Source organism: Macaca nemestrina, chromosome 4 (genome assembly GCF_043159975.1).
Source record: "Macaca nemestrina isolate mMacNem1 chromosome 4, mMacNem.hap1, whole genome shotgun sequence".
Lineage (NCBI taxonomy): Eukaryota > Metazoa > Chordata > Mammalia > Primates > Cercopithecidae > Macaca > Macaca nemestrina.
In genome coordinates this window covers 173,601,225-173,620,013 of record NC_092128.1, presented here as the reverse complement: position 1 = coordinate 173,620,013, position 18,789 = coordinate 173,601,225, and the positions used below count along the sequence as shown (strand labels likewise).

The 18,789-nt window shown below is 35.2% G+C and overlaps 1 protein-coding gene across 1 annotated transcript; it reads right to left on the bottom strand.

Annotated features, from left to right (window-relative positions):
* Nucleotides 1–1,929: 1,929 nt before the first annotated feature.
* Nucleotides 1,930–2,241, bottom strand: LOC112425020 (keratin associated protein 22-1). The gene has a single exon (XM_024789951.2). It carries the CDS (start codon nt 2,206–2,208, stop codon nt 2,062–2,064), a length of 147 nt encoding a protein of 48 aa, XP_024645719.1. The 5' UTR covers nt 2,209–2,241; the 3' UTR covers nt 1,930–2,061.
* Nucleotides 2,242–18,789: the final 16,548 nt, after the last annotated feature.

The following is an 18,789-nucleotide window of genomic DNA, read 5'->3' as shown; positions in this document are numbered from 1 at the left end:
AAGCAACTACTCCAGAACTGGGAATAGGAACAACTACTTGCTTATTCCCTTATAGTGACATAGCGTCATTACTAGCACTCTCTGGGTTTGGGCAGTAGCCTCTAGTTTTTTAAGCTTGCAATATCTGTCATGAAACATCTCTCTTATTAATGATCAGGGTGGTGGAAAGGGTGATAGGAGCTTAAGATAATTGGCCTGTCATGCCTTTGGTAGATCCCTGGCACTACAAGTGGGAAAAAGGTAGAGGAATGGAGACACATACCTTTTGGTCACATTCTCTTGGACTTTAGCCACTGCCACACAGAACTAGACAGCCTGAGATAATGCTAATCACCTGCACACAGAGGAGAGATACTGTAGCCCTTCAGATGGGGAGAGAAGCAGCACTATAACTTGGTCTCACTACCCAGACTTGTGGGTCTGTCATGGTGAGCTGGAGGAGGAAGTATGAAAAGAGCTGATTGTGAACAAGTGAGTCAAGTCTCTCACTAACCCCAGATTTTGTAGATTTTCTTGAATAAATGTGTCTTTATTTGCTGTGGGGCCTTACAACAAATTACCAAAGACTTTAATTTTTCTAAAGTATGTAATAAGTCTGATGAGAGCCTGATATTTGATGAGCAGTTTTCTGAGTATGTTGACTTATTGAATCCAAAGTCATAGGTTTTACAGAGTTCTTACTCTGACTTTTTTGACCATGCTAAAATAGGACATTCTGGGGATCTGTCTCTTAAGATTCCTGCCCACTATGGCAGAATTAAAGCCAAGGCTCTAACAAAGATGCTTTCTTCAGTCTCCCTTCAGTTTCACTGCCTGTCAATACTTGGAGATGTCAGAGTGACACGGCTCTATATGTTGTCTGCCTTTAATTGATGAAGAATTAAAAAAATTCTTCATTATTGTTTCATCTAGATGTGTTAAAAATCATGTATTTGGAAGCTAGTTAAGAGTTTAGCCAACTTCATACTATGGCAACCATTAACAAAGTAATTTTGTACGAATATTTTATCAGTTGTAGAAACTCCAAATTCTAACATTAGTCACTAACAGATGTTTTTGCTTTATATTTTATCAATGTCAACTGATAAATAACAAGTAGAGTGAATAAAGAACAGCTTTACTTAACTTGACCAAGGCTGGCAAACTGAAGTCTATACTTTTCAGCTTGTATTTTGGATCAGACTTGTGTTTTCATGAACAAAGTATTACCTGAGGTGGCAGATAATTACATTGATAAAAGGTTCGCAGAAACATATTTAAATTTGATGGACTCTTTCTGGCCACATGGGAATGACACTTGGAAGAGCTGTCTATGCAGCCACCAGGCATAGGATGAGTTTAAGAGTATATTTTGACAGAGTTAAAAGAAACAGTCATAATATAGCATTTAGAGAAAAAGCTACAGCTATCTAGAGCCAAAAATGCAACTGAGTATCAAGAAATATAATGTATGTGAAATAGAATAAAGTGATGAGAAAGGGGGTGCTATTTTTGCCAATGATTTTAGTCAAATATTGGACATACTGAAGATGAAGCTTTGATAGATCAAGGTAAATTTTAGTACCACTTGGCTCTGCCCATGAAAACACATTTTATTAAAGTCCTGGTTGAATATAGCTATTGGTCAGACCTAACACATCCACATCATCAACTGTAAGTTTCCAATGGGTCAGCAACCTCACATGTGCTCATGAACACACACATACAATCACAAATAACATAGGTAGTCTAGATAAATAAATATAGGTAGGAAAATGCTGTAGCTTTGCAAAATAGATTACTTTTGATGAAAAATAAATTTAGACATTTTCCCAAATGAAAATACTTAAGATTATTTGTACTTAATCATATACTAGTAACACAACATGAAAGGTTCTGTTTTTGTTTGATTAAATTGTTGGAACTTCCAGCTAATTGATCAAATACATTCTGATATGGCAATGTGGGCTAAATTTTAGTTGTCACTCTTTGAACAGAAAAAATGTCGTTATTATAAATAACACGGGAAGAAAACATAGCTTGTAAGACAATGGCCTAAACAGATCAGCAATGTTGAATTTCTCAGAAGCAGCCAGAAAACCAAGATCTTTCATAGCACCATGGGCAGTAGAAGGCATAGCCATAGCCACTATGACCACAGCCATAGCTGCAGCCCAGGCCTCCTTTGGCATAGCCCTGGCCACTATGGAAGTTGTTATAAAAACTCATGGTTTCAAGAAAGGTAGGCTCAGTTGTATAGCACAGTCAGATTCTGGAGTTTTAAGTTTAAAGTTTTAAGTTTATACTAAGGGCCTTAAATACCTCATGAGTGGTATATGGGGCAAACCACAGGCACTGGTGGATTCACATTGCACACTAATTAGCATTGAAGCCATCTAAAATATTCCTTGTAACCAATACATCCAAGACAACATTGCTGCTTCTCAGGAATGTTGAATGTAATGAAATAATGTACTTTTAATAAGAGATTCTTCTCCTATTTTGATGACTTGTTTTATTCCAGATGTCAAATTTAAACTATATGACCAGCAACCAAGAGTAACCCATATGGCTTCCATTTTTATTTATTTATTTATTTATTGTTTGACATGGAATCTTGCTCTGCCACTCGGGCTGGAGTGCAGTGGCATGATCTCGGCTCACTGCAACCTCTGCCTCCCGGGTTCAAGCGATTCTTCTGCCCCAGCCTTCCGAGTAGCTGGGACTACAGGCGCCCGCCAGCACCCCCAGATAATTTTTGTATTTTTAGTAGAGACGGGGTTTCACCATATTGGCCAGGCTGGTCTCGAACTCCTGATCTTGTGATCCACCTGCCTCAGTCTCCCAAAATGCTGGGATTACAGGCGGGAGCCACCATGCCCGACCTGTATTTTTAATAGAGATGTTTCACCATGTTGGCCAGGATGGTCTTGATCTCCTGACCTTGTGATCTGCCCACCTTGGCCTCCCAAAGTGCTGGGATTACAGGTGAGATGGCTTCCACTTCTTAAAAATCCCAATTTCACCCAATAATAATTTCGCCCTTCAGCCTAACTCCATATATGCAGACTTGGGAATAAAAGTGTAGCCCCAAAGAGATGAGGAAGGATGAAAAGCTTGTAAGAGAAGTCATGGTGGCAGCATTCACTTGTAAAATGTTGAGTGACAAGGTGTATCATCACTTTTTGTGGAGCAATATCATTCACTTTGGCTTATACTTCACATGTAACTATCATTTTATATAGGATCCCAAACCATGGCAGAGACTTTGATTTTTAACTTCATTGATTCTGGGTACATAGTAAGGAAAGGACTTCTATTAGAAGCCTGAATTTTAAAACAATTCTGTAATTACTCAAAGATTTATTAACATCATGACTCCCTGAGATGGCACATGACAAGAGTCACATCTCTTCCCAAATCTATAACCTCAATCTACATATGAGAAAACCTCAGGCAGATTCAGTTGGGGAATATTCCACGAAATATCTGGCTCTCTAAAACTGTCAAGGTCATAAAAGTCAAGAAAAGACCAACGAACCATGAGCAATTGGAGGTTACTGAGAGGTACAAAAACCAAATGCAACGTGAATTGGATTCAAGAACAGAAAAAAAGAACATTAAAAGAAAAATGTGAATAGTGCTGCAATGAACGATGGTCCTAGGACTTAAAATAAGTTAATAAAAACAGAAAAATGGTAAAATAAAGTCCACAGTTTAGTTAAGAACACCATACACAGTTAATTTCTTTGGTTTGATAAGTGGATTATGGTTATAAAAGATATTAATATTAGGGGATGTTGAATGATGGATATATGGAAATTTTCTGTACTATTTTGACAACTGTCTCTATGCCAGAAATTATTTTAAGATAAGAAGTTAAAAGAGAATATAAAACCACTGTTCCATTCCATTTACTTGGTCATTTATTGATTCTTTTATAAATCAAGAGAATAACGTACATTTGTACATAAATAAAAATTAGACTCACTAGTATAAGTAGAAAAATACAACAAATTTTTCTCAGATTTGGTATTCTAGAATTTTTAATTAGTTGAATTATTACCAACATCATGGCTTTAGTATAGAAAAGACACTAAATCCCTGAAAAAAGTATTATTTGGATAAAGAGAGAAGAAATATTAAAAAGTCAAAGTTGTTCTTTGTGGAATGTTGTGCAAAAAAGAGCAAAATTAATTGGGGCCTAGAGCAAATAAGAGTGTAACTAACAAAAGTCTTCTTTCTTGATGTAAAGGATGGCTACAGAAGGTTAAAATGCAAGTCTAGTTTGAGGCAGGATTGTATGAATGTGAGTGTGAGGTGTCCTTTCAACCGAGCCCTCAATCACACAAGGGGAGCCCAAATTGAGAGGTCAAACAAAACAAGCCTCCTTAATACCTCTGAAGCATTATCTTACAATTGAGGAAAAAAAAAAACAAAACTAATTATATTAGTCAAAAATTAGCCAGTGGTATGCTACCTCTGCTAGATCATTCCCATCCTGAGGCATATAAAAGGCCTTTTACAGGAAGTATGCATACTGAAGTCACCTACATTCCTTTCTACCCAAGGACAACCTCCACAGCCATCACCATGTGTGGCAGCTACTACGGAAACCACTATGGCGGCTGTGGCTATGGGTGCTGTGGCTACGGAGGCCTGGGCTGTGGCTACAGAGGCCTGGGCTGTGGCTATGGCTCCTGCAGTGGCTGTGGCTATGGTTATGGCTCCCGCTGCCTCCGCAGCTGTGGCTATACATGCGGCTCTGGCTCCGGCTCCGGCTTTGGCTACTACTATTGAGGACATCATGGAAGGCTCTCACCATCTATCCCGTGACATCGGGATTCACCAATTCTGAACCCCACATGCTCTGAGCTTAGGGTTGGATTAAGATGATCTTAAGTTCTGACGACTTGCCCCTCCTCCTCCCACCACCCCAGTACCCTCTGGATCTAATATTTTCAACTTCCTTTTCTGTATTTAATGCATGATAATGTAAAATAATAATGTAAAATTCACCCTATGAACTTCTGTATGGTCTCTCATCAAGAAGATGCTGTTACAGATCTTGCTTTTTGATTTTCATGCAGGAACTTATTTTCTGTTTCCCTAATACAGTTTTTCAATCTGGAATTAGCATCCTGATTTTCTTTTCATTAGTATCCAGTATTTATCTTTTTAGCTTTTTTCCCTATTTATATTATCCTAACAGTGTCTCAACATAACCCATGTTATCACTGCCTCAATAGCATAGAAAACTGAGCATGAACAGAGCAGAAAACCGTGCATCATTTATGGGTTGATTCTTCGCATATAAAAATCATTTACTGTCAAACTTGTTCTATGTAGTTCATGTCACGACTCTACGTAAATAATTTGTATTTATAATCTAAATAACCATAATTAAGTAGCATTTATTAGCCATTTAGCATAGAGCAATCACTGTGCCAAGTCTTTAACGTACATCATCTCAAATGAGCCTCAGAATAAATTCATGATGCATTAACATTTTCCCCATTTTCCCGTAATCCCAGCACTTTTGGAGGCGGAGACAGGTGGATCATTTGAGGTCAGGAGTTCAAGACCAGCCTGGCCAATATGGTGAAAACGTCTCTATTAAAAATACAAAAAATCTGCCGGGGGCCATGGTTGTGCACACCTGTAATCCCAGCTACTTGGGAGGGTAAGGCATGAGAATCGCTTAAACCCGGGAGGCAGAGGTTGCAGCGAGCTGAGATTGTGCCACTGCACTCCAGCCTGGGCGACAGAGCTAGACTCTGTTTCAAGAAAAACAAAGAAAAACTCCCCATTTTAGAGCTGAATAGAAGCAAAGAGAATAAAGTAACTTTCTCATTGGCAAGTGTGGCAAAAGAGATATTTCATACCCACCTGTTTGTTGTCTCTTTGCATATTCATAGAAAGTATTTCTTTTCCTTGACTCTAGATAATTGCAGGGATTGTTTAACCACTAAATGCAAAGTTATCTCCCAGGATAAGGTTAGTTATTACTGACATTTAATGTTATTGACTTAAATTAAAATTATCTGAAGAATAATTTTGTTTTTTACCCCTTTACCCAACAAAAATCTTTCATTCTACTTTTCTCTGCTTTTTAAATTTATGCTTACCACTCTATAAAATTTCAGCTCACACATTAGACATCTAGAATCTTTTATGCACGTCTCTTACTTTTTTGGCAAAATCTTTTTATGCCTTTTCTCCAAATTCTAGGAACATTTCTCAATCCCTTTTCCCCATCTCATCTCTTACTAACTTTTGTCCCTTCAGCATTTTTTTCTTTAAATTAACTTTATCATGACAAATACATATTGCCTCTTTTTAGATTTTAATAATTGCTTATATAGTTGCTGTAGCTCCATGCATTTCATGGCTCTCAAATATTATACATTTTAGAATTTGAAAAAAAATGTGTTGAAGAGTTTTTCCTCCTTTTGCAACAGTACTATTTTTGAAAAGTAGGCTCATTGTGAGTGCTTAGATTGATCCTTTGATTTTCATAGCTATTTATTTCATATGGTTTTACCCTTAAAAAGAATGATCTGCTACTTAGGATAAAGATTTTTTCCATCAGAACTTATGTGTAGATCTGCTAAATCTTTTGCATACAAACAATTGTAAAGAAAAAGTGTTAATACTTCTAATTTTATTTTGCCTGTTTAGCAATACCCATCATTTTCAAGGGTGATCATATAGTCTGTGCTGTTTATTTTTATGGACCTTACATGAGAAGGAAATACTTACTCTACTAGATGTCTCATTTTAGGGAGCTCTTCCACATTATGGATTCTTTTCCACTTATTCTCCATATCTATTATGAATCTGCTCCAAGTCAGGCATTCATTTGAAGAATATGGAATGTAGACATGCAAAGGGTGGCAAAGATCTCTCTTCTCATGGAACTTACACTCTTGAATGAGGCAGGCAGGGAGGGAGATAGACAGTGAGAGACAGACAATAGGCAAGTAAATTCTAAAATAAATACAGTAAATTCTGATAGTGATGAGTATTTGTAAAACAGTAAAAATCAATGAGTTAAACTTTTAATCATTTCTCGATGAAGTCAATTTTAAATTGGGTGGTCAGAGAAAACAGATCTAAGAAGACGGCAGTTAAGTTGACACCTGAAGGAGATGAAGGATTCTGTTATTGTTTCTGGTATTTTCAAAAGGAGAAATCAGCAGTACAAAGGTAAAACTATTAAGGAGGGTTACAACTTGGTCTGTCTGAGTTACTGAAGAGCCTGTGTTTGAAGCATGGTAAATAAAAAGCAAAGTGGTAGGAAGTGATGTCCGAGAGGTAGGATAGAGTATTGGAAGACATTTCTTTCTAAATGCAATGGGAATTCTATGAAAGGTATGTTCCAGGAAAAGGCTGTGATGTGATTTCTGTTGTGCCATGAGACTGAGATATCAGAAGAGAAAACATTTGGTGCCAGGAGAGATCATGGGTTCTGTCTTAGTGATGTTAGATTACATCCATAAAAGGACAAACATAAAGAACATAAAAGGTGAATAACACAGTTCTGAGATTGAAGTCAAGTTGTGAAGAAGAAATTACTGGAAAAGGTGAGGTTGGAGACAAACAAGATTGTGCAGTGGAACAGATACAGAATTTGTCAATAAGGAAGACAGGGTTCCACTGACCTGAATATTGTTTCAGAGCTTCAGTAAAATGAAGACAGAGAAACAAACCATATTTGGATCAGGCAAGACTTCTAAGAAAACTTTCAGTGGAGTGGTGGGTCAAAAGTTCAAAAGATTGAGAGAAAAGGAAATAAGAAAGTGGAAGCAGTAATCTCAGAAACACATTTTTGAAATTTCTTGTGAAGAGGAAAAGTGAATTAAGAAAGTACCCTGGGGAGCCCAAGGGGGTTTTCTTAGGGAAAGATTAGTTTGTTTAATTTGTTTTCATTGGATATACTGAAGCATGCGTGATATTTCAGAGCATCAAGGAAGTAAATATATATTTTTAATGGAGTGTTATAGTATATAAATAGACAGAACACAGAGGATGTTTAGGGCAATGAAACTATTTTGCATAATACTACAGTGGTGAATACATTTCATACATTTGTCAAAACCCATGAAATGTACAACACTAAGGATGAACCCTTATATAAACTGTGAACTTTGAGTGATGATGATCTGTCATTGTGAATGCATCTGTTGTAACAAATGTACCACTGTGGTGCAGAATGTGGATAATGGGGGAGATTTGGTGTTGGGAAGGAATGGAGTCAGTATATGGGAATTGTCTGTACTTTCTGGTCAATTTGCTGTGAAATGAAAACTGCTGCCGGGCGCGGTGGCTCAAGCCTGTAATCCCAGCACTTTGGGAGGCTGAGACGGGCGGATCACGAGGTCAGGAGATCGAGACCATCCTGGCTAACACGGTGAAACCCCGTCTCTACTAAAAAATACAAAAAACTAGCCGGGCGAGGTGGCGGGCGCCTGTGGTCCCAGCTACTCCGGAGGCTGAGGCAGGAGAATGGCGTAAACCCGGGAGGCGGAGCTTGCAGTGAGCTGAGATCCGGCCACTGCACTCCAGCCTGGGCGACAGAGCCAGACTCAGTCTCAAAAAAAAAAAAAAAAAAAAAAAGAAAACTGCTCTATTAATTAAGAAAACAGCAATACAATAGTATATAAGGTACTAATTTTCTGATTATAAAAATAAATATCAGCTCTTCATAAGAGTTAAATAATTCCTGAAATAAATTCAAAGAGAATTGGCCTTATACATTGTTATATTGAGGACATTGAGTTATATGATAGATTGTATCTTTTACAGTCATTTTAATCAGTTACAAAACTACCTACTGAATAATTCTTTTGTTAACTAATGTAAGTTTAGTTTTACACCTTTTTGGTCTATTGATTCACAAAATATACAGTCTGTAAGCCTAAAAATGGCTGTTAAATGTTTTCAACTAATGCTGGTTAACAATAATTCTAAGTTGAATGAAAACTGATTGATGGAGTGTAAAGTATGAGATTTAAGGCAACTAACATTTTCTGTAGGGAAAAATTTAATGTGATATTGTTGAGATTTCTTAACAGTTATAATCTCAATTGTGGAGGGACTGAAATAATATGTAGCCATAATAATGAGTCTAGTTTACAGAAATACAGTTGCCAATAAAAATAAATATACAGTGTATTAAAATGCATGATGAATGGCAAATGTGTTTGAGCTGATTATTAATAGGAACAACTTTACTATATTGAGACTGTTTTCTTTTGACTAATTTGAATTACTTATCAAGGCAGACTAATTGATGGATTATAAGGGTCTTGTGTCCTGATTCTTAAGGAAGGTTAATTGAAGTATAAGTGGTTTCCTTTCTTGCACCCTCTTCACTGCTGCGTAAGTTAATCCCCCATTTTTTACTCTATTTGGAATCTATATTAAATGTATTAACAGTCTTTGAACACAGAACATCACTGAAGTATCAGCATCCTGATCATTACATAATCATACCTCCTTCATGCATCCTGTACAAAACAAACTCTAAGTGTTTTGAGATAATAACAAATTCTTTTGACTTTGTTGGGTCTCAGAATAGCCTGAATTGTCATAGCAAAATGGATGATCATAAATATTTCAATAGTTATTCAAGAGAGTATCATGTGCCTGATTAAAAATAGATTACTTACTTAACGTTGCATATCTTTACAAAGGAGCATACCGTTGTCTAATACATTGGTAAAATCAAACAGCTAAAGAAAATAACTCAGTCATAATATTAGCTGATCATTGTATATCTCAAAATACCAAGAGCTCTCCCATTGATTTGTGCAGAATTACAAAAAAAAAAACAAAACCAAAACTGAGTTCTGGAAAGCACTGATATTTCAGAGATAGCAAATCCCATAAACACCTAATTGGCAAACTTTCTAAACAGTAAAAAAACAAAGGGGGCGGCGTTATTGAAAAATGGCAATTGATATAAATCTCAATAAAACAGGATTAAATATTGTCATTATTTCTGGAGGAAGACTCTGAAAAAAATTTGAATCCATAGAAGAAACTATTTTCTGTGTGTCCTGAATAAGAATTAGGCATATAAAAATAAGGCAGTGATTTGTGTGAATAAAAAAACTAGAGGTGCAGAGTAGCTGCAACTAACTCAGGCTAGTTTTTCAAGAAATTTTAATAAAGTGGCTTTTTGTTAATTATATTATAGAGATGAGTGAGCACTGCAACTTTCTATGCCACATTCTTTCATAGGAGAAGAGACAGCTGAGACAGTGAAGAAGGAAAAAAATGTCTTAAAACAAGTTACAATCACAACTCATTGTTTAAAAAGCGTTGTTGGCTGTAGAAAGACAAAGAAGAGATTATAGATTTTATTTTGTGCCAAGAGCAAAGCAAACAAGGTTTGCAGCAAGTGTTATTTATTGAAATAATTTATGTTTATAGAAGTTAAAATGAGTATGTGGGGTTATGCAGAGATTTATATGTATCATTTTCTCCTCTCATTATTGGCACAGAAACTGTTTCAGGAGAGTTCTGAGTGGCCAAGAAAATGAGTTTCCGTAATACCTATGAGGTTTTTTTCTTATGGTTGAGAAACAACAAACTAATTCTATTAGTAACAAAATTAGCCAATGGCATGAAACCTGTGGTTGGTCACATCTACACTGGGCATATAAATGGACTCTACAGGGACAATTGTCTATACTGAAGCCAACTACACCCCTTCCTACTCAAGGAACAACCAACACCATGTGTAGAAGCTACTACGGAAACTACTATGGTGGCTGTGGCTATGGGTGCTGTGGCTATGGAGGCCTGGGTGGTTGCTACGGAGGCCTGGGTTGTGGCTATGGTTCCTGCTAGGTCTGTGGCTTCTGCAGACTGGGCTGTGGTTATGGCTATGGCTATGGATATCGCTCTTGCTCCCTCTGTGGCTGTGACTATGGATGCGACTTTGACTATGCCTCCGGCTTTGGCTACTAGTTTTGAGGACGCCATAGGAGACTCATCTCCAATACGTGCGACATCAAGACTGACCAGTCCTGAATCCCATGCTCCTGTGCCACCACATTGGGATGGAATAATCATACGCTACAGATTTCTATTGTGACTTGCTGACGACCTGCAATGTGGTGCCCCCTATCGGCATCTACTATTCTAAATGATCTATTCCCAAGCTCTTCCTCATGGCAATTGGGAGAATGTGATATTTTCCCTGTGAACCCACTTATCTCTTTTACCAGAGTGAAGCAGTCACTGTTCCTACCTTGATGATTTTTATACATCATTCTGTTTGCAGTGTTCTTAATAAATTTGGTTAACCTCAAATATAAAACTTGGTTTTTATTTTATTACGTGTAATATAATTTATTATATTTTTGGACTTTTTATTTCTAAGAAAGCTTGTAATTGCCTGTTGTTAACATATTTATCTTAATATTTCTACTTTAGTTGCTCTGCCAGTTCTAGAATTCTGTCCTTCCAAAAGCATTGTAATACTTGTAAATTTCCTTTTATGTTAAAGGGGGAATCATTTCTCCATTGCTGTAAGTTTTCAGCACCAAATTAGATAACATTTGTCCATTAGTTTAATCGATGCTTAATGTCTAGTAAATATTAGGTATATTTTTCTTCTGCAAACCATCATCAGTCAAGTTCTATGTCTCCCCAATTCTTTTTTAAGTATTATTTTTAAATTATAGACAGAAAAATTTATTTGGTGTACAATTTTGTGAATTTCAACAAAAATGCATAGTATTATGGTATACCGATTATAATCAAAATACAAAACTGTGTCATCACCATCTTCCTAGAATTTCTCCTGCTACCCTCCCCAAACCCCTACATTCTGACAATGATTGATTTTTCTATATCCTGTAGTTTTGCCTTTTTCAGAAGGTCATATTTTGTTGGGGGTCCCCATGACTACCCCATTTTGGGAGATTTGCTAGAAAAACTCATGGGATGGATACAGCTGTACTCCTGGCTAAGATTTATTACAAAGTAGTAAGGATACATAGCTATATTATAAAAGGAAAAGCCACTCGTCTGTCCATGGATATGCAGGTGATTGCGGTCTCTCCCGCCCAGAGTTCACTCTTTCCCCAGCAAAATAAACAATCTATGTGCAATGTTTCTGCCTGGGAAAACCCAGTAAACACTCAACACCCAGAGCTTTACCTGGGGATGGATCAAAAAGGCATGAGGAAAATTCTAGACTCCCATAAACCAAGCACTTGTCCAGCAAAAAACCATATTGTTTGTACAAATGGCTTACGCACAGTGAACCAACCTTATCAGTTAGAGAATGGTGGGAATACTATTGAAATCCAATTTTCTACATTTGGTATTAGAATAATACCGATTTCAAAAAATGGAGACAAAACTGTTTTCTTCTTTTTAAAATTATTTCTTTTTAGTTTTTATCTCTTTCTTATTTATTTATTTATTTATTTATTATTTTCTAGAGAGTTTCCATAGAGTTGGTATTATTTCTTTCTTAATTGTTTGCTGGAGTTCACCAGTGAAATCATATGGGTCAAGAGTTTTCTTTTTGAAAAAAATCTTAATTACAAATTACTATTCAGATGATCTACTTCTTGAGCAAGTTTTAACGCATTCTGCTTATTACAAAATCGATCCATTTTGTCTAAGTTGTTGCATTTACGGGCAAGATATTACTCTTTGTGCTTGCTGACTATGCTTTTCATGACTAGAATTTGCAGTAATGCCCTCTTTTACTCTTACTCTTGGTAAGATGTGTCTTTTCTCTTTGTTTCTTTGCCAGCCCTGCTAGAGGTTTTTCAACTTAAATGAACTTTTTATAGACTCAGCTTTTGGTTTCCTTTATGTTCTCCACTTATTTTCTGTTGTAAATTATACTGATTTCATATGTTACCTGTATTCCTTCCTTCATTAAAAAAGTATTAATTATTTTAGAAAAAGGTTGCATGACTGATTTGAAAACTTTTTTCTTTTCTAATACAAGCATTTAATGAATAAAATTTCCTATAAGTACTGCTTTATTTGCATTTCACAAATTTTAATATGTTCTATTTTCATTTTCTTTCAGTGCAAAATATTTTTAGTATCCCTAGATATTCTCCCTTTGACTCATGGATTATTACCAAATATTTGGGAATTTTTTTTCACTTGTCCAAGATTTTATTCATGTGGAGCAACTCACGCTCTTGGCAACTTAATCTGTGTTGAGTCTTTCTATACATATACATACACATATATAAAAGTGTATATATAGGTGTGTGTGTGTGTGTATATATATATATGTACTTTAAGATCTGGGATACATATGCAGAATATGCAGGTTTGTTACATAGTATACATGTGCCATGGTGGTTTTTGCACCCATCAACCCACAATCTACATTAGGTATTTCTCCTAATGGTATTCTTCCTCTTGCCCCCTATCCCTTGACAGGCCCTGGTGTTTGATGTTCCCCTCCCTGTGCCCATATGTTCTCATTGTTCAACTCCCACATATGAGTGAGAACATGCAGTGTTTGGTTTTCTGATCTTGTGATAGTTTGCTGAAAATGATGGTTTCCAGCTTCATCCATGTCCCTGCAAAGGACATGAACTCATTCTTTTTTATGGCTGCATAGTATTCCATGGTGTATATGTGCCACATTTTCTTAATCCAGTCTAACATTGATGGGCATGGGCATTTGGGTTGGTTCTAAGTCTTTACTGTTGTGAATAGTGCTGCAGTAAACATACCTGCACGTGTGTCTTTTTTCTGTTACTGATTTGTAGCTTAATTTCTTAAGGGTCTGAAAACATACTCTACTTAATTCTTTAAATTTTCTATAAGTTGTTTACACAATAGGTTGTTTATTTTGGTGAATGTTTTATGTATACTTGAAAAGAATATTCTGAGATAATGAGGGTAGTGTGTTCTATAAATATAATTAATGTCAAGTTGGTTGTTGGTGGGTTCAATTATTTATTTTTTTTGTTGAACATCTGTCTACCTCTCATATTGATTACTTAGAAAAGAGAGTTAGAGTTTCCAATGTAATTGTAGATGTGACTGTTTCTTCTTTTAATTCTATCAGTTTTTGCTTCATGTATTTTTTAGCTTTTTTGATAGATCTGTACACATTAAGGATTTTTATGGATTCTGGGTGAAATGACCCTTTTATAGTCATATAATATTCTTCTTTATTGCCGGCATTTTTCAGTGTCCTGAGTATAATTTGTCTGATATTAAGACAGTCATTCTCACTTTATTTTCATTATTGTTTGCAGAGTGTAGCTTTCTCTATCTTTTCCTCTGTCTTTTTATTAGTTCTCTGTTTTTTACTTTTATATTTGAGGTGATTTTCTTATACATGATATGTAGATGGGTCTGATTTTATGCAATTTGGCAATCTGTGCCTTTAAATTTTACATTTAGACTATTTACATGCTATGTAATTACTGCAATGATCAAAATTAGGTTTAACATTTTATTATTTGCTTCTGTTTTCTGTTTCTCTTTTCTCACTTTACTGACTTACTTTGTGTTTTAATAGTTTTAGGATTATGTTTTAATTTATCTGGTGGCTTTTTAGGTTGGTGCAAAAGTAATCTCAGTTTTTGCCATTACTTTCAATGGCAAAAACCGCCATCACTTTTGCATCAACCTAGTATTGAGGTTAATCCAGAGGTTACAATATATGTAACTAATCTTTTACAATATTTTCAGAGTTAATATTTTACTACTTTAGCTAAAAGAGATTAGTCTTACAAATGTATAAGTTCTTTATCTCTTTTTGTTACACTTGTCATCCATATATTACAGCAACATACCTTCAAACCCCCTCATTCAACATTAAAACTTTTTAATTTCCACAGATATATGAATTTTAAAGGACTTAAAAGAAAAAAAATTCTATTTACCCAACTGTTTACAATTTTCTATTGATTTTCCTTTATTCATGAAGTTACTAGTTTCTCTTTAGCACCATTTTCCTGACAAACTTTCTTTAGCATTTTGGGTTTTATTTTTTATTTTTTAGAAATGTCTCTTGGACTCCTTTATCTGAGAATGATTTTATTTTGCTTTTGTTACTGAGGATATTATTGTTAAATATAAAATATGAGGTTCTTTTCTCTCAGCACTTCAGCTATATCTTCCACTGTCTTTTGGACTCTACTGTTTCTCATGATAAATGCTCAGTAATGTATTTGTTTCTGCAAATAATGTTTTAGTCCAACTTTCAAAATTTTTGTTATTAGAAGCTTGATTATGTTACATCCAGACATAATTTCATTTGATTTTATTCTGATTGGGATTTACAACTTCTTGACTCTGTAAATGTATGTATTTTATCAGATTTATATTTTAAAACATTATTTCTTCAAATATGATTTCTGTACAAATCTGTCTTTCCTCCATTTGAGATTTCAATGCCATGAATGTTAAAAATTTTAATATGTTTTACATATTCCTGAGGCTCTATTTATATTTTAAAATCTCAAGACAAACAAAAGTATAGAATCACATCAAATAGCTTTAAACTTAAATACATATGTTAGAAAAGATTTTACCTTTACAAAAAAATTAAACTAGTTTAAGGCTTGTAAAAGTTAGGTGGATGCATGGTCGATTTAAATTCCTTTACCTCTTGTTCTAAAAATATTTAAAAACTTCTTGTTTAAATATGCTCCAAATAAAAATTAGAAGGTGTGAATCGTGTCAGCAATCACATATTCTAAAGGACTTTAGAGAAATGAAGTTTTTGGCATCATAACACTTGGAATATATAGTGGTTTTAGGCACTGCTTAACTAAATAGACAAATATTACCTTTTTAAATTCTAGCAACAACCCACCATGACACATGTCATCATTGCCTTACCAGAGCAGAGAACTGAGAGTTTCAAGGTTGTTATTTTCTTGTTATCCCAAATCAAGGATGTCATGTTGTAGAATGTTTTTTCTATAAGTATCTTTTGGTAGAATCATTTTTGTAAAGTATAAAAATATAAAAAATATTATATATTAAAAGAAGATGTCACCCAAATAGGAAAATTGTTTCATTTAATTAACCTGGGGAAAAAAGGATAAATACTGAGCTTTAAATGAAAAGAAAACCAAATTTGTTGTTCTAGATTGAACAAGTTTATTAGGAAAACAGAGAAAAGACTTGTGCATAAAAAAAGACAGGATCTGTGACTGTGTCATCCCAATGAAAGCCCATATAAGAATTCACAGGATGAATTTCACCTTCTCCCATTTTCCATGAGTTATATTCAGGAAAATAAAAGTTTCAGAGAGTAGATCCAGAGGACATCGGAGAAAAAGTCTTCAACAAAGTCACATCAGAAACCTATGCTGTGAGAGACTTATCACCCTAGCATGAGGCTCTAAACACATGGAGTTTGTAATTGTTGAATCCCAGTGTCACAGGATAGAGGGTGAGAGTGTCCCATGGTGTCCTCAATAGTAGTAGCCAAAGCTGGAGCCATAGCCAGAGCCTCATCCATAGCCACAGCCACAGAGGGAGTGGGAGCCATAGCCATAGCCACAGCCCAGTCTGCGGAAGCCGCAGCCACAGTTAGAGCCATAGCCACAGCCCAGGCCTCTATAGCTATAGCCCAGGCCTCCATAGCCACAGCACCCATAGCCACGGCCGCCATACTGGTTTCCATAGTAACTTCCACACATGGTGTTTGTTGTTGAGGTTGTTCTTAGGTAGGAAGCAGTGTAGGTGACTTCAGCATGGACACTTCCCTGGCAGAGGGCCTTTTATATGCTACACAATGGGTGGGATCCACTAGAGGTGTCATGCTGTTGGCAAGATTTTATTTAGTTTGTTGTTTCTCAGCCATGAAATAAAGCTTCGGAAGTATTAAGCAAACTTGTTTTGTTTGGCCTGTCAGTTTGGACTCCCCTTATCCATTTGAGGGTTTCAGTGAGAGGAGATCTCACGTTCACACTCATGTAATCCTGCCTCAAAGTAGACTTTCATTTTAGCATTCTATAACCATTCCTTATACTACAAAACAATACTCTCCTTAGTCACAGTCTTATTTACTCTTGGTTCCAATAGTTTCATTATTTTAAAAAATCTTTCACAAGAAAAGGTGATTCATGAGTTTTTCTTCTCTCTTGATGCAAATTAGTTTTATTCCTTTGGTATTCATTTTCTTTTTTTTACTGAATGTGTCTTTTGTCCCTCATGATGATTAGATTTCAACTAATTAGTATTTTTAGAAATACAACTCTGGGAAAATGCATTATACTTTTCTATTTATACAAATGAGTCGAATTCTAATTTATGTTCAATTTGTACTGAATTACTACAAAATAAATTATTTGTTGGAATCTAATGTTTCCACCTTTTCCTCCAAAATTAAGTATACATTGATTAGTTAATATTCTAATCAATATTTTGATTGGTTAATATTCTAATTAATATTAGAATCATATTCTAAGTAACTACCCACTGAGCTTAAGATGATATACTTATTTTTATCAATGTATTAGACAGAGATCTCTTCCTTTATCAAGATATCTAGTGATCATTCTCTTTGTGACTTGACATGCTGAGCTCCCTTGCGTAACTCTAGAATTAGTACTATCTTCATTCAATTCGTATAATAATTTTCCAGAGTTGAGGCACAAGCAAAGTGGGAGTAGTATCAGATTTTAGTTAAAAATATGCTTTCTTGTCTTTAAGAGAGTGAGTGTGGGAGATGACATTATCCACTTTCCCATGTATAATCTATCAATTGATTTTTGATATTCTGATGATGGTTCTGAGCTAAAATACTTTTATGTATCTTTTTATATAATCTTAGGCAGTATGGAGAGTAGAATCTAGTAACAGTTTCTGTAGCAGTGAAGCAGCTACAAGATATTGGACACCTTGTGTATTTTAATCAACTCCCTTCTAGAAATCATAGGAATGAAATGCAAAAATTTTTAAATTTCCCAACACATTTCCTTTGATAAATATATCAAATAAGTAAAACAAAAAAGTATCTTAATAAAATAGGATATTTTCATACTAATGATCAGATCAAACACATTCATCTATTTATCCAATATGTGTTTTTGAATGTTCTTTCTATGTGAGTGTCTTGGTAGCTTCATTTTTATGAAATGGACACATTTTTATAACATCTTATTCCCTACTGGCTGGATTGAAATATTGGTATTAGTGGACATATTCTCTACATTATTTCAAACTCCCATACAGAAATAACAGTAGACTCAGATTATCACAGTGCAAAGTCAGTCAAAAAATAACTTTGAATTACTTTTCAGTTAAAAAGTAATTGAATTAACATGATCAGACTTTCTCTAAGCTATCTAAGTTCTTAGAAAATCACCTAAAATTGGTATAAATAAATTGCTATATTCAATTAAAATAGTTATTAAATATATTTTATGTGTGTGTGCAATACAACATTCCTAATAACGCTTACTAAGTTATTTCTCCATAGAATTTACTTCCTGAAGTTAATTTGTTTCTTCTGAAGAATTGACTTTCTCTCTCTCTAATCTTAATAGGGAGAGCTTTGTACACGATGAGGTTCCTTTAAAAAAAAATTGCGTGCTGTAATTTTTTGATCTATAATGAATTCTTAAGTACGTTCCATATAAGAAAAGACCAAAACAAGCCCTCTTGGACTCCTCAATGCTCTCCGGATTGAGGAAAAATCTCCCATTGTCTTATTCTGCTTCATTGCAAAATTTCACATGTATTTCCACGTTGGATTTCTAGTCTCTTTAACTCCAAACACTTTTTGGTCTTTGATTCTCACCACTCTATGATAACAACTCCTACAGGAATATTCTAGAC

Bases quoted from the DNA above. Each gene is read 5' to 3' on its own strand.
- LOC112425020 (XM_024789951.2), bottom strand. From the start codon at position 2,208: ATGAGTTTTTATAACAACTTCCATAGTGGCCAGGGCTATGCCAAAGGA.